At 48.5% G+C, this 14,977-nt stretch overlaps 5 protein-coding genes across 5 annotated transcripts; 3 read left to right on the plus strand and 2 right to left on the minus strand.

Moving 5' to 3' along the window:
- Positions 1-137: 137 nt before the first annotated feature.
- Positions 138-822, minus strand: EYB26_009630 (uncharacterized protein; the record flags this gene model as incomplete). Its single annotated transcript, XM_054268877.1, has 3 exons — positions 138-364; positions 412-534; positions 615-822. 3 exons carry the CDS (start codon positions 820-822, stop codon positions 138-140), a joined length of 558 nt encoding a protein of 185 aa, XP_054124852.1.
- A 670-nt stretch (positions 823-1,492) lies between these two features.
- Positions 1,493-3,387, plus strand: EYB26_009631 (uncharacterized protein; the record flags this gene model as incomplete). The annotated part of the gene is made up of 6 exons (XM_054268878.1): positions 1,493-1,631; positions 1,716-2,000; positions 2,060-2,376; positions 2,427-2,532; positions 2,587-2,812; positions 2,865-3,387. The coding sequence occupies 6 exons, from the start codon at positions 1,493-1,495 to the stop codon at positions 3,385-3,387; spliced, it is 1,596 nt and encodes a 531-aa protein (XP_054124853.1).
- Positions 3,388-4,057: 670 nt separating this feature from the next.
- Positions 4,058-5,177, minus strand: EYB26_009632 (uncharacterized protein; the record flags this gene model as incomplete). The annotated part of the gene is made up of 2 exons (XM_054268879.1): positions 4,058-4,847; positions 4,903-5,177. The coding sequence occupies 2 exons, from the start codon at positions 5,175-5,177 to the stop codon at positions 4,058-4,060; spliced, it is 1,065 nt and encodes a 354-aa protein (XP_054124854.1).
- An 852-nt stretch (positions 5,178-6,029) lies between these two features.
- Positions 6,030-6,955, plus strand: EYB26_009633 (uncharacterized protein; the record flags this gene model as incomplete). The annotated part of the gene is made up of 2 exons (XM_054268880.1): positions 6,030-6,818; positions 6,896-6,955. 2 exons carry the CDS (start codon positions 6,030-6,032, stop codon positions 6,953-6,955), a joined length of 849 nt encoding a protein of 282 aa, XP_054124855.1.
- Positions 6,956-7,814: 859 nt separating this feature from the next.
- Positions 7,815-10,095, plus strand: EYB26_009634 (uncharacterized protein; the record flags this gene model as incomplete). Its single annotated transcript, XM_054268881.1, has 8 exons — positions 7,815-7,935; positions 8,024-8,105; positions 8,165-8,481; positions 8,536-9,065; positions 9,121-9,591; positions 9,647-9,779; positions 9,830-9,905; positions 10,071-10,095. 8 exons carry the CDS (start codon positions 7,815-7,817, stop codon positions 10,093-10,095), a joined length of 1,755 nt encoding a protein of 584 aa, XP_054124856.1.
- Between the last annotated feature and the right edge of the window lie 4,882 nt (positions 10,096-14,977).

Here is a 14,977-nt window from a genome sequence, read left to right on the forward strand (position 1 = left end):
AGACTATGATTGAGCATCATGATCGAATATTCGATAGACAAGTCATAATCACGCAAAGGCCCAAGGCCAAAGTCTCCTGCCGAAGTCCATCGAATATTAAGTTTGCGAATATATTTCCTATATGGAAAGGAAGTCTTTCAGGATGAATATGCTGGAGGCGACTGTGCAAGAAGGTCTTTCGACTCCAGCTCGTCCTCGCTTCTAATGGCTTGCGAAGCGATTCTCGTTTGTGCAGTTGACTGTCCTTCTCTCGCAAGTGCGAATAGACCGAGATGTGATAACGCCGAACACCGTGCCGCTGAGAACTCCAAAGCCCAATATAGTTCATTGACGTTTGGTAAAAGATGATTATCCTTGAGTTTCACTGCCGTGATCCATCTTAATTCTTCCTTTGAGTCTTTCGTTGTTTACCCTGGTGTGGCTTAGCGAAAACCATCGTATTGCGGGGCTTCCTCTTGGGTTGCTTCCTGACGCGATTCGATCGTTGCTTCGAAGAGCTTGATTGTGTGGTGGCTGACTCGTCAATGGCCATTTCTGTAATTCATAATTAGCCTCAATTCATAACATGAATGAACATTGAGAGAATGGTTCAGAGGTGGGCTTCAATCACTTACTATCGCTCTCATCTTCGGCTTCCGCTTCAGTCTTGGTGTTCTCCTCGGCAGCGTCTTTGGTAGTCTCTATCTTTAAAGGCTGGGCTGCGAGCTCTTGCAGCTTGGCCGAGAGTCTCTCTGTTCGTGCATCGACGACGGGACCAAACACGGTGCTTCGCAGTTTGGCGTGGTTTCTCTTCTTGGTACTGGAGCGAATACTTTTGGCCATTTTGACTTGGTTGCCCGCCGGGGTGAATTGAAAAAAGCAAGATATCAGGAGTCAGAGTGTTCTGTGATCGAAAACAATTGAATGTTTAGTGTGTGAGGTATATGGTACGATAACTTTCAAGGAAAAAATAAATTTCGCGGGTTATCAGTTAGACTAACTGGATACAGTTAGATCATGTTATCTTACTGAAATTTACACGATAGTGTATTATCATATACCGTCGCAAAGACACGATATATAAGATACATGTTCTTGACAATATAGGCACTTAGAATGTCCGATTGGTTACAATGTTTGTACATAGCTCAAGTTCTTGACCAAGAGGGCAATCCCACCTCTCGGCTTATTATTTCCTGGTGTACAGCGCGGTCTGTACTCAACGATACATACGTAAGGCGGGCGACGAACCAACAGCGCTCCGGGCGCCGCTCATTGGCAGTCGGGACGGCTCGCCATACATTGGGAGAACTCAACTTCATTTTGCATTCTGAACTGATACTCGGCAATCACCCTCTTGGACGAGTCTTCTGACAAGCTGTCTCCCTTTCCTGCGAAACAATGAAATGTCAGACAGCTTAAGTCAAGACAAGAAGGCCGTCGTTCACAGGCTATTACATCCTCGCAACCAAACCCGATAGCATCCTTAGGAGGCTCTTGAAATCTTTACAAGATGACGTCCTCAGTCGACATGTCCAACGTGGTCTTGATAATCAAGACCATGACAAACGCGCAAATGAAGGAAGCTTTGAGAAGTGAGGGGCTTGCTGTTTCTGGTGTGAAAATTTCACTTCAGTTGCGTCTCATTGAGTGTGAGGACTCTACCTCTTTCTTCTCTCCTCCTGTCGTTCCTTCTGAAAGATGATGGGCTAATTGCTTCTTGCTCTCCCCCACAGATATTGAGAGGCTGCATCAACGTGGCTCTATCGACAATTATGAACGTATTGCAAGGACAATTTACACCATAGCTGGAATTCAGAATCAGTTCCCTGGTTCTACGAGCACAGATACGACAACATACCCTACCCAGCCATCTTACGTCCCCTCGAGACCCACGACGTCCAAAGACGTCTACAACTCAAAAATGCCTTCACAACCATTCGCGAGTGGTCGCCTCATGTTCAAAGAAAGTCCATTCTACAAGATTCTTGAACCGCTGTCCTCAACAGTGGAATGCAAAGGTTCGTTTTTTTGGCGGGCCAAATAAGAAGCTATGCGGCTGACATTACCTTTTTTTCAGTCCGAGAACAAACCAGAGACACCGTCGAGCTCAAGTTCACACTCTCGTCCACCACTGCGCAGAGGCTTCAAGAAGACCCCAACTTGCGCGTTATGGTCTTTTGCGCGGCTGATTCTGGCCTCAATCAATTCTCCAAATCTGACATCGCCTTTCCATATCAAGTCGAGTTGAAAGCCAATCTAGATGATGTCAAGGCGAATCTACGAGGTCTCAAAAATCGACCGGGTTCGACAAGGCCTGCGGATATTACGAGCTATATTCGAAAAAGGGCGGGGTATACAAACTTGGTTGCCATGACATTCGCATTGACTCAAAAGGTATGTTTCTCTTGTACGTTTGGTTATGAATGCTCGCTTACAAAGTATAGAAATTCTATGTTGTTGTCAATCTCGTGAAGAGACACCCCGTTGAAGAATTAGTTGCAGCACTAAAGTCAAGATATAAGATTACGAGAGACCAAGTGCTACGTGAAAGTACGTCTACGTAGTTTTGTTTCTCCTAGACGTTTCAAACTGACATATTATTAGTGCAGAGTCGAGCGCACGATGCAGACATTGTCGCCACATCTACGGTCATGTCGCTGAAATGCCCTTTATCTACTCTACGAATTGAAATTCCTTGCCGATCAATAAGCTGCACGCACAACCAGTGCTTTGATGCGTCGTCGTTTCTTCAATTACAAGAGCAAGCGCCCACTTGGACTTGTCCAGTGTGTAATAAATCTACAAGCTTCGAGTCTTTGCAGATTGACCAGTGAGTGGCCACACACCTCGTAAGACAGGAGCTGAGACTAATCGTGTTCTAGGTACGTTGAGGACATATTGCACACTACATCCACAGACGTGGAGCAAGTAACCATCGAACCAAACGGCGTCTGGCACACCGATAAAAAAGAAGAGCCCGAACCACGCGGTGGCCTAGCAAGCCCAGATTCTGACGACGACTTTGTCGAAATCACAGATCTCTTTACACCAAAACTGAAACGAGAAACAACCTCTTCAGAACCCCGTGCAACTCTACTCGCAACCCCAGTCACTGCCACACAGAACGGCTCAAAGGGGGCCACACCTAGCATACCCCGATCCAGCCAGAAGAGGCCAGCGCCGCAAGTCGTTGATTTGACTCTTAGTGACGATGACGATGATGATGATTTACCCGTTCGACCACCGAAACGCCAGGCGCTTGCTAGTGACTTTGTGCCTCGACGTGGATCTCAGAATTCATTCACCAATGGCTACGCTCATGTCGAAGATTTGAGGTCGTCAACTGGTCAGGAATCGCTTTCCCTTTCACCGGGGCGACAGTCGAATCTCTACATTGATCTGTAACTGATCAAGCGCGGCCCTGGATCAATCCCCTCCTCCCCCCCTTTTTTTATTTCATTTTTGCATGGACATTTCTGCGTGATATCATCATCTCTTGCATGTGGAGAGGCGTACGAGCGCTATGGAGTCCCTATGATTCTTTTTCTTTATGTATTTATTTATCTAACAGGGAGGAATTTCCATCAGGTTACAGACACGTAGAATGAGCTTTCATATCGTGGATTTCGGAGGACAGTTTTTACAGATTTGGGCAACTATGAATACAATTGTGCATACTTTTTAATTTTCTACTTGAGCTCAGAATATTCTTAGATGGTTCATTTGCTAGTTATGTCGAGCAGATCCTAATCTGCAGTGGAGATATTAATACATGTAATGCGGAAAACATGTTCGATGCAAGAGGAGAAACAAAACTAATTAAAAAAAAAGGAGAGAGAAAAGAAAAAGAGATATAAAAATATATTACAAAGAATAATAAAAAAATATAAACAAGGCGAATTGGCAGAAACAGAAAGGGTGCCGGCATGAGGTCATGAAGCCATTGATCTCTTGGAAACAGAAGCAAACAATATATATGGGTGATGCCCGATTTCCCTTCTTGTCAATCAATCAAGGAGTTGATGAGGGGATAGTCGTAGTATAGAAGATTGGATCCAGAAAGAGACCGTCAGAATTACGAAGTCTTCTTCATCTTCTCCTCGCCCAGATACTGACGATCATCATCGCCCTCCACAGTCTGCAAAATATTCTCCATCTCCTTTGCCTGCTTCTCCCACTCCTTCTTGCCCATCTTGGTCTCGCGCTGGAAAAGCTCGTCATTTGGTTTGCGATAACTGCCTCCCACGCGGTCCCATAGTGTCGTGTATTGGCCATAGTTGTAGTTGAAGTAGAGATGATGCATGGTATGGCATGCAGCACCATTGATGATGGGGCTGTTGGCGACGTATTCACCGTCGTGGATCATGATGGTCCAGAAATTAATGAACACGAACAGAACGACGTAGGCCCATTTCTGGAGAGGGAAGATGAATGGGAAGACGTGGTAGGGGACACTCTGCGACCAGCCATCGACGGGGTGGAAGGCGTGGGAAGCATAGGGCGTAGGCATGATCCATTTGTGGTGTGGCTTGTGCAGTCTCTTGTAGATCAAGGGGTGGTGAAGGCCGCGGTGAATCCAGTAGATGCAGAAATCCGTGAAGAGGAGGAAAAGTGGAAATTGCAGCACACTATAGTAGGGGAAGGGCTCCTCGGCGAAGGTGTCGTACATTTTGCCATATCCGCGGACTTCGGCCAAGAAGAATGGTGTCGTGAGAATGGACATGATTGGCATGGCTTCCATGGTCTGGGCGATTTCCATGCGGATTTGGTTGCGGAGATATTTGGGGTGCTTGAAGGTGTTTTTGTCGAACACGAAGACGTACGATAACGAAGAAAAGACGAAATACAGGAGGACTCCAAAAAGCCTGCAACGAATCAGTCAACTAAAGTCTCAATTATTTGACAGTGATGCCAATATACCATGTGATCAAGAACAGACTGAAAGCCTGTCTGTAAATATTATCGCGCGGCCACGCACTCAAGTAGGCATATTTGGACGGCTCGATGTATAGATACGTGGTGGCTGGTTGGTATTTGTATGCCGATGCGTCGCCAAAGAGCGACAATGTGTTATTTGCATCCTCAATAAATGTCGAAAGAGCTGGCGACAGCGACGTGGTGAGGGTGGCCGGAAGGGTGGCCGCATACAAGCGGTCCCCTATCAGGAGGTCGAAGACTTCGACGACGACATCCATGGCGGAGTCAAGCGGAGGATTGCGCGCTGGTGTCTTCCAGTGGAAGATTGCTGGTTGGTATTTCCAAGTACTATCTCACCAGGGGACGTGCAAAAACAGTGCCTCCTATGCTCTCCGTATGGTACAGTTGACACACTTTGACAGTCAGTCATAGGAGAGGATTGAATTTATTTTGTTACTGGTGGATCACTGGCCCTGAATGGCTCCGGAACAACAAATGTCCGCGAGGGGATCTCGCCAATCAGCGCGCGGCGGGCCATCACACGGCTCACACCAGAGCGGAACTTCGGGATCCGAGCATCACCCGGTGTGGCTGGATTCTGTGGCGCAGTCTGCTGTATTCCACAGAGTACTCCATAGTAAAGCCCGCCAGCCCGACTGACTCGGGCCATCCGGGCCCCTTTTGTTATGACTCGCCATGGATGGGTAACACCCGAGCAGCACAATCCTCCATTATTACGGCTCCGTACGTACGTATCTCTTCAACCTCTGCTGCTTATGCGCATAAGCAATGGTAACGAGTGGGCATGAGCCCGGCCTCCAGTGGTATACGAACCAGCCAATCATTAGGCCAGCAGCTCGTTTTTGATCTAGCTAGGTCGGGTTAGAGACTGGAATGTTTCTTGATCTGGAAGTCTTTCGTCGTTTCGAAGTTGGAAATAAATATATGTCGAAGTAATCTAATCCTACGTCCCGACCGAGTATTGGGTACAAGAGCTGGCGCTCCAGACTCAGCTTCTCATATAATAGTTAGGTAGCTCCGACACCAATTCCTCTCTCTTCTCCTCTTCCCCTTCTTGCCATATAAAAATTCAAGATATACAAACCATACTGTTTTTACCACATCAAACAATGTCTCTCAAGTCGGTTCTGGTGACCGGTTGCTCAGCAGGCGGCATTGGTGCAGCCATTGCGCTCCTCCTGGCTAGAAAAGGACATCATGTATTTGCGACAGCGCGGAATACTTCCAAATTACCAGTAGTGCTCACTACGCTATCCAACGTCACGGTACTGTCTATTGATGTCACGTCAATGCCTTCAGTGACAGCAGCTGCCAACGCCGTCAGTGAAAGTGGCCGTGGACTCGACGTACTTGTCAATAATGCAGGCCTGGGTTATGTAACGCCCATTCTCGACATGGATATTGAGCGAGCTCAAAATCTATACGATACCAATCTCTGGGGCAGTGTTCGCATGATACAGGCCTTCAAGGATCTACTTATCGCCAACCACGGCCGCATCGTCAATATCATCTCCTGTGGCGCCGTTTTGCCCCTGCCATGGCATGCTCCGTATTGTTCAGCGAAGATCGCAATGGCCAATATTTCCGAAACCCTACGGCACGAGCTCTCGCCCTTTGGAGTTAGTGTCGTGGCTGTGATGGTGGGCACTGTCGCAACAAACTTTGACACCAACGTCAACAAATTCAACCTACCAGCGGGCTCTCTGTATGAAAGTATCAAGGACAATATCGCTGGCTGGGTCACGGGCACAGCGAAGCCAGTGGGTGGGCCGGTAGATGAATTTGCTCGGGCTGTGCTGGAAGATATAGTTGGCAAGGGGAGGAATGGCATTGTATACAGAGGAGATAACGCTGCTGCGATGGGTTTCGTGGCCAGTTGGCTCCCAACCTGGATAACGGTAAGCCACAAGCATTATTTCAAGCCTCTTGTCTGGTCCTTGTCTGTGAACAAATCGCTGATACTTGAGAAATCTAGGACAAGTTTATGCGCGGCCCGAACTCCGGATTGCCTGCGCTCGTCAAGAATCTCTCATAGCCTGAATTGTGCTTTCTGTCTGTATTCCATGTACTGTTATCGCGAGATATGGAATATACTACATAGTTCGTCCAGATATTTTTGAGGCTGCGGCCATGTAATTCGGACTAACCCGAGACGGCGTCCGGCCGGCTGCAACACTGACAGTGGGCGCCCCACAGCGACCAAGAGCAAGAGTACGTAAGCCAAATAAGAATCGTGCTGTGGGGCGGGCGTCCTTACCCTTTCCTCTTTCTCTCTCGTCTCGTCGCAGGCCCAACTTCAGCGCAATCCTGATTTCTCGCTCTCGCCTCCCCAGAGTTGGCAACTCTTTTATCGTCGCAATTGCGGTACAAATTGTCTCTGTTCCGACTCCCGTACTGATTGAGAACTGTTCAAGGACTGTCCGTCAAAAGGATCGTTCTCTCCCCTGCCCATCGCATTCTGAGTGGCTGTTGCTTGCATCGAACGGCAGAACGTCGCCTATCAGCCGCCCATCCGCGCCAAAAGGAAGGAAACAGCCGCCCAGCCAATTTCGCCCAGCGCCTAGCCGCCCTGACCACCACGGCCGTTCCTGCCATCCTCTCCGCGCCCGATCTGCCTGACCTTTGATCATCCTCAACAGTGCAGAGTCAACCCTAGCACACCTGAAGGTAAGCTTCAACCATCGCTCTACTCTTAAATCATTCTCCACAGGCAATTATTCGTCACGCGACAAGTGTTGTGCACTCTTTTGCCGCCGTTTGGGTTGCTTCAATTGACTTTTCGCGCTGACACTTTCAACAGCTAGCTGTCTTTCGCAGGCTGAGGGGCTCGTTTCGCTGTCACCATCAATCCTTTTATCGAGTCTCCTGATTGCTTCATCTCGAAATCGATCACAATGTATAACGCACACCGCGGGATGGTGCCTGCACCAAACAACCGCTTGACGGAATTGTTGGAGCAGTTGCGCCAAGAATTCGAGAGCCAGTCTCGGAGTACTGGCGAGTTTGAACATCAATGTTAGTACCTATCTCGCGTCTGGACCATTTTTCGGGCTCTGCAGGCCCTAAACATGCTTGGAGGTGCTTTTACTAACGACGACTTCAGTGACCGGTCAGATTCAGGAGATGGAAATGATCAGGCAGAAGGTTTACCAGCTCGAACAAGCGCAAATCAAAATTAAGGCCGAGTGCGTTCTACGATTATTTCTTCTCAGAACTATTCTGTATTGACGTTTTTCTTTATCAGATACGAAAATGAAATTCGAGTCTTGCGCCACGAGCTCGAATCGCGCGGTGTCCAAACCGTTCCATCGCATGTTGGCGGCCCGACTCACGCAGGACCATCACAAGCGCCTCCAGCCCTCGGACATGGTACAAATAACCTTTTTGGAGGTATAATGGCCAACCAAGGAGGTAGTGGCCCCGGTCTGGCGCCTCCGCCTCCCCAGGAGCAGCAGCCACCACAGCATGGTCTTCAACAGCCGGCTCCAGCTGCTCAGCAAGGACCTCCCCAGCCTCCTCAGAGCTCTTACGGAGGATATCAGCCCAGCGCTGGTGTTAACGGTGCGTCTTGTGCGATATGTTGTTGCATTTCGTCAAACTAACTCTGTTCTATAGGATACGGACCTCCTCCTCCACCCACTGCATCTCCAGGGCCCGGTAAAGGCCGTGGCCGAGCTCCACCTGGACCTGCCACTCCCCAGCAGACTCATCAGCTCAACTACCCAGCCCCTGGCGCTTCTCCTCAGATCCCTCGCCCGACACCTACAGGACAACTTGTCCGTGAGCGTCCAGGTAATACTCTAGCTAATTGGAACCCGGATGATCTCCCTGCCAGCCAGAAACGGGAAGGTCCCGATTGGTACGCAGTTTTCAACCCTGAAGTGCAGCGTGTGTTGGACGTTGAGCTCGTTCACCACTTGGTGCACGATAGTGTTGTTTGCTGTGTGCGATTCAGCCGAGACGGCAAGTACGTTGCCACTGGTTGTAACAGATCGGCTCAGATCTTTGACGTTGCTACCGGTCAAAACGTAGCCACTCTCCAAGACGAGTCTGTCGACAAGGACGGTGATCTCTACATTCGTAGCGTTTGCTTCAGCCCTGACGGCAAGTACCTTGCTACTGGTGCTGAAGACAAGCAAATCAGGGTAAGCTTATATGACTAACGTCTTCTTGCATCAATTGCTAAGTTTATGGTGATAGGTTTGGGATATCGCAACCCGTTCGATCAAGCATGTTTTCACGGGTCACGAACAAGATATCTACTCGCTCGACTTTGCAGGCAACGGTCGTTACATTGCTTCTGGCAGTGGTGACAAGACTGTGCGTCTCTGGGACGTCTTGGAGGGCAAGCTCGTTTACACTCTCAGCATTGAAGACGGTGTCACCACCGTTGCTATGTCTCCAGATGGCCACTATGTGGCAGCTGGTTCTCTCGACAAGAGCGTTCGTGTCTGGGATACTACTACCGGATACCTCGTTGAGCGCCTAGAAAACCCCGATGGTCACAAGGATAGTGTCTATTCCGTTGCATTTGCGCCTAACGGTCGTGATCTTGTCAGTGGTAGCTTGGACAAGACCATCAAGATGTGGGAGCTCACAGCACCCCGAGGCATGCTCCCTGGAACCGGGGTCAAGGGTGGCAAGTGCGTGCGCACCTTTGAGGGTCACAAGGTAAGTGACGTCCATCGAGGATATATACTCATTTGGCGGTGCTGACTCTGTGAAGGACTTTGTGTTGAGTGTCTGCTTGACGCCTGATGGACACTGGGTCATGAGTGGATCCAAAGACCGTGGAGTGCAATTCTGGGATCCCAACACAGGAAGTGCGCAGATGATGTTGCAGGGACATAAGAACTCAGGTGAGAAAGAGATATTTTGATTATGCATGTGTATAAGCTAACAGCAATAGTCATCTCCGTCGCACCCAGCCCTACCAACAATCTCTTCGCCACAGGAAGTGGTGACATGCGAGCACGAATTTGGAGGTATGTGGAATTCCCAGAATGAGAAAGCAAACGAGACGTGGTACTGGAGAGATTTTTGTGCATACCCCGAAATCTCGCTTGTCCACCAGCCCTCGAATTATCGTTGAGCTATGTGAAAAAAGCAGGGGAAGTGGAGAAAAAAGACTTGCTAACATGCAGTAATAGATACTCGAATTACAATGGGCGATGATTGGATGTATAGGGGACTGTACGAGATGAGACATTTGATCAGAAAGTTTGGCGCAATATGATATTTCTTTTATATTTTGTTTCCCCCTTTGTTATTGATTTTGATGTTTTGTGTATGTGTTTGTCTTCGTTCTCGTTTGCCTGCACTTTGGTGTGGATTGGTTTCGTTTGTTGGATGGACAAATGGATCGAATGAACGCCGAATCGACTCAGGGGATGGATTGGTAGTTGGCGATGGAGTCTACGTTATTGATGTGTTGAAGAAAACAGAACAGGGAAGGCTAGGTGATTTGATTCAATCAATGTTTACACAGATTTACCACATTACATTCATTCTATTATCTGGTCTACAGCACGGTACTATAGGTCCTGATACGTGCTGCGTGTATGCATGTAGTAGATAGCAGTTAGCTAGCCATTCTACCAAACTATGAGAAGTGAATTCTCTGTACATAGACACAAGTATATACCTTAGCCTATTGCTAGTGCAAACTAGCATGCAAAAACAAAGAAACAACTCTAACCCAATCCAAGCAATAAAGCCAACATTGCTTATTCCCGAACCAGACCTCTGGACTCAGGTTTGGGGATCGTCGGATGTATGCTAGATTAACTAGTCTGGACCCTGAATCGTTGCTTATTATGAGGCTGCATCTACTACCTGTCTAGTATCTGCGTACATACTGGGTACATGCTCGGTGGAGGATGCATAGGCGTGACTCGAGTTGACATCTGGTTTGGAGGGGGGGCATGAGATATGTTTGCCATAGACGATTGACCATCTGTTTCGAAGGTACCTAGTACTGCATCTGATGCAGTCGGGTGTACTTGCATCGTTCGGGGATATGTCTCATCGTTCCGGGCTCCACAGTGACTGAAATATACACTTCAATGTCTTTCGTATTGGCTCTACAGCATTATTGAGAATCGATCCCAAAGCGGTAAATAGTGTGGCTTATAAGCCCAATATCACGAGATTTTAAGCGGCTAGCCAGGTACCAACCACCAAACTACGTGCGTAGTAGTACTCCTTCGGAAACAGTATATCCAGATTCGGGATGTTATGGATATCGTGACCTATCAACAATAACTCCGTATATACCCCGTCATTTCCGGTATCAAAATACGGGCTTTGAAGCCTGCCAGTCTGGTCTTCATTTGCACGTTTGTACTCCGTACTATCTTTTGAGACATGTACAGAGTACGACAAAAGAATCTAACCTAGAACTATTTGACGTCGGGGAAGTGGAAGCGTCGTGCCTATGAACTAGTACTTCTCATCAATCTGGATCTATTGCTGCGCCTCAGGCGATCTTCTGTCTAGCATCCGCCACTCTGAGATGAAGTTGCCAAGGGAATGGTTGATGCCATCGCAGCAGCAATAGTACTCTTAATCACTCCACTCCATAGCCCGTACGTAGCATAATCTTAGTAGGATTCGCGTATAGACAGACAGGCCATTATTCATTGCCTCCCGAGTTATGAGCCTCAGGCCGTGTCTGCTTGTCGTGGAGGAAGGAAGGCACCTGACCTCACCCGCTCACGGATTCAACCTCCCTTCTGTTTCAGCGCTTTCTCCTTTCTTCATGAAAACCTCTTGTTCTTCCATCAGCCATCGTCAGCCATCAGGTCTATTTGCGCCTCATTTCAAATGCTACTGGCATTGCAGCGATGATCATTACTGTCGGCAATGCGTAATCACTCGACTGCAAGTGTTGGTTCTCCACTTGACTAACCGTTCTCTCGCTGTGTTCTCTACGAGTCTGTGGACTCTCTGTGCAGATTGGATTATCCTACTCTGTAACTGTCCAATTGACTCCCGAGTCTAGAACTACGATGCCAAAAGACAAAGGTTCAGGGGGCCGAACTGTGACGGTGATGTACGTACCTTGCCAGCAGCCTAGCAGCAACGATCCACTTCGACAATTCCTCCAATCCGCTCGCGACGGCGCAGCCCGCTTCTCCACAAGACAAATAATTTCTTTTGCCCCCCCACTCTAGGAGCTAGCTAGCCCAGCATTCCTGGCTCTGTCTTAGTCTGGAGGATGTCTGGGATGAGCCTGTTGAGATCGGGAATTGGAGTCAAATGACAAGGCGAGCCGAGTTCTAGCCATTCCATACCGCTTCGGGCTAGATGCACTCTTTGTTCAATAGGTTGAAGCCTCAGGTCGAGACCACCGGGAGAGTCACGAACTGATGACCCAATCGCATTGCATCGGTAGCCGCGGGATGGGCGATTTTTTTTTTGAGTTTGGTCTATCGTACCTGTTGCGGCACAGCAATTGAAGAGACAAATCAAAATTATGAGCACCCCCATTGAGGCCGTGGAATTGTTGGCTCTATCGAGAAAGGAATATCTATTATGACTAAAGGTTGAGCAATGAGTACGACTGAGACTTGGAAGTGAAGGAGCGAACGAGTTCGGGCTGCATGCGCTAGATTTTTGTCCAATCTTCCCCGGCTGTGTGGACACCATGACGACCCGACCTCCTTAGCCTCTTCAGTGACACCTTCAGTTCAGACTCGATCTAAGATCACTACGGCTGTGCCTCGTGATGCTCTGCCACAGTGCCGCTATATGCATAGGCCACTGGTCAGTGCCACAGAGGTCATCCGCCGCAACCTTTATTCGAAATTTTAAACTGCAATGATGGTGTGAAACGTTGACTCGACAACACGAAGACGTTGATTCTGTTCAATTCTTCACAAGGACTGATGTAATAATTATTGTGCGTGTGAACTACGCCGGAATGCAATGCAGGGATTCAGCTGCTCCCAGCCTTCCAGGATCCCCAACCGGGCCTAGGCGCAGGGCGGGACCAGCGGTATGGCTCTGGTTGGGTGCGTTGCAGTAACGGCACACCCTTGAATAATGGCTTACAAGATGGCGGTTGACCTGATTGAACTTTTACTCAGTGGGGACTAGCTCGATTATTCAGGATTTGCATTCGCGCCGTTCCGGGCCCGCTAGGAAGGTGATTGGGGCGCCCTGGTTTCATTAGCTTGGCTCGAAATCTCCTCCCTTCTTTGCTAACAGCCTAACACCGAGCTTGATGGCCCCTGTCAAATCAGAAATCAGCAGCGACACCTCCGTTTTGTTTGCACACACTCATACACGCACTACAGTGCGATTAACGTAAAAAAAGAAATAATCGATGGACCGCGGATGCCGCTCTATCTTAAGGGCAACCCGTGATCCATGCTTGTTCGCTCGTGGTGCTAGAATACGCCACAGACTTATCTGATTCGCCGATCGCATACCTTGCGCGATCTTACAAACAAATCTGGCTCAGTGGTCAGTGGTTAGTGGTCAGTCGCTCAGTGTACATATTCTGTACGCACTATTCTCTATCCAACCAGAGCAGCAGTTTACGATGCGAGATGCTGGGCTTGGCACAGATCGACTCTCTCCTTGACCGCGAGAGATTCTGTGTGACAACTGCGTATCTGGAACAGGCCGAAGGAAGCATCTTATACGTCGAGATGGAACCAGACATGGCAGGGTTCAGTGTTCGCACTCACCGTGGCATCTACGAGATCTGGTAACGATCAGAGGCGTATGTGCTATGTACACCTGGCAGGCTAGTTATGTACATCCTTGCCCAACAAGTTTCGGGCTTGGAGTGCTCAGTGAACGCACTCCCACGCTATTTCCTGTTGCGCGCGCCAAACGAGATTTCCGGTTATGAAAATACGGATAGTGAATACGTACACTGTACTACCGTGTGTCGTACGGAGACGGTTTCAAGATAACGAACGAAAGTGGTCATGATAGACACGTTCGCATGTCAAGATTGGATGATCGATCTCCGGAAGTGCCTCTACCACGGAGTAGTATTTCCGTACACAATAGATTTGTAAAAGCGCGGTTGAATGCAAAACTCCAGAGGGCAAATAAATAGACACGCGAAAAAAAAAAAAGAAAAAAAGTAAACACGAACCACCCTAGCAGGCTAGCTAGCAGCTAGCAGGTCTCCGAGCGACTGGTCAACTCCAGGCGGAAGTCTGCCACAGCTTCCGCGATTGGCTCCTACAGCTATGCCGGGCCCCATTCTACTCAGATCAACCTGGTTTCTATGTTTGATGACATGCAATGATCAAATTGAGCTGGAGCTGGATGGGTCGGTCAGAGGAAAAGGGCCCCATACGACCTCTCCGACCAGCATTACAGCATTTTCCGCTCGTTAGTCCGCCCTTCAGCCCCATCCAGCCAGAATTAACAATCTACACAGGACTCCGTACACGCTAAGTACACACACACAAGATACTATATCCAGCCTAGTGTCATGCCTGGTCTCTACCTGTTTCGGCCCAGCCAGCTCCAATGACAAAAGGGGAGAAAGGAGAAAAACACTGCAAAAGATCTCACTCGCCCAGTTTCACCGGATGGGGCCGAAAAAAAAATAAGACTGAGAAAAAGAAAAGAAAGGTGGAAAGTGAGCAAGCCCACTTCCCTCTCCCATCTTCTCGGGACCCGGAGCCGGTGATCATTATCCTTAGTTTTGGGATTGGAGAAAAGCAAAGAAAAAAAAAAGGTTCAAGCCTAGCCTGACTGACAAGTTACAAACCGAGAGAGATCTTAAGATTGGCTGATGATGCAGGCAGAAGACGGCAGTCAAGTTCAACCAACCCTATCGATGGCTGTTAGTTACAATACGATCGTGACATACTAACGATGAACTGTTGAGTCCCTGACCAGTGACCCCCAAATTCAATGGCATGGTCTCCACTTCTTTTGATACAATTACAGTCAGACTGAGTCCAGACGGACGGGTCTTGTATATCTAGTTCTTCATCTCCGTTCGCCGTTCGCCGCAGTGTATGCCCTTATTTCTTCTTTCTCATCCTTGTATCTTCATACCCATTGCCTTAGCGTGTTGATC

This window comes from Talaromyces marneffei, chromosome 8, assembly GCF_009556855.1.
Source record: "Talaromyces marneffei chromosome 8, complete sequence".
In the NCBI taxonomy this organism is placed as follows: domain Eukaryota; kingdom Fungi; phylum Ascomycota; class Eurotiomycetes; order Eurotiales; family Trichocomaceae; genus Talaromyces; species Talaromyces marneffei.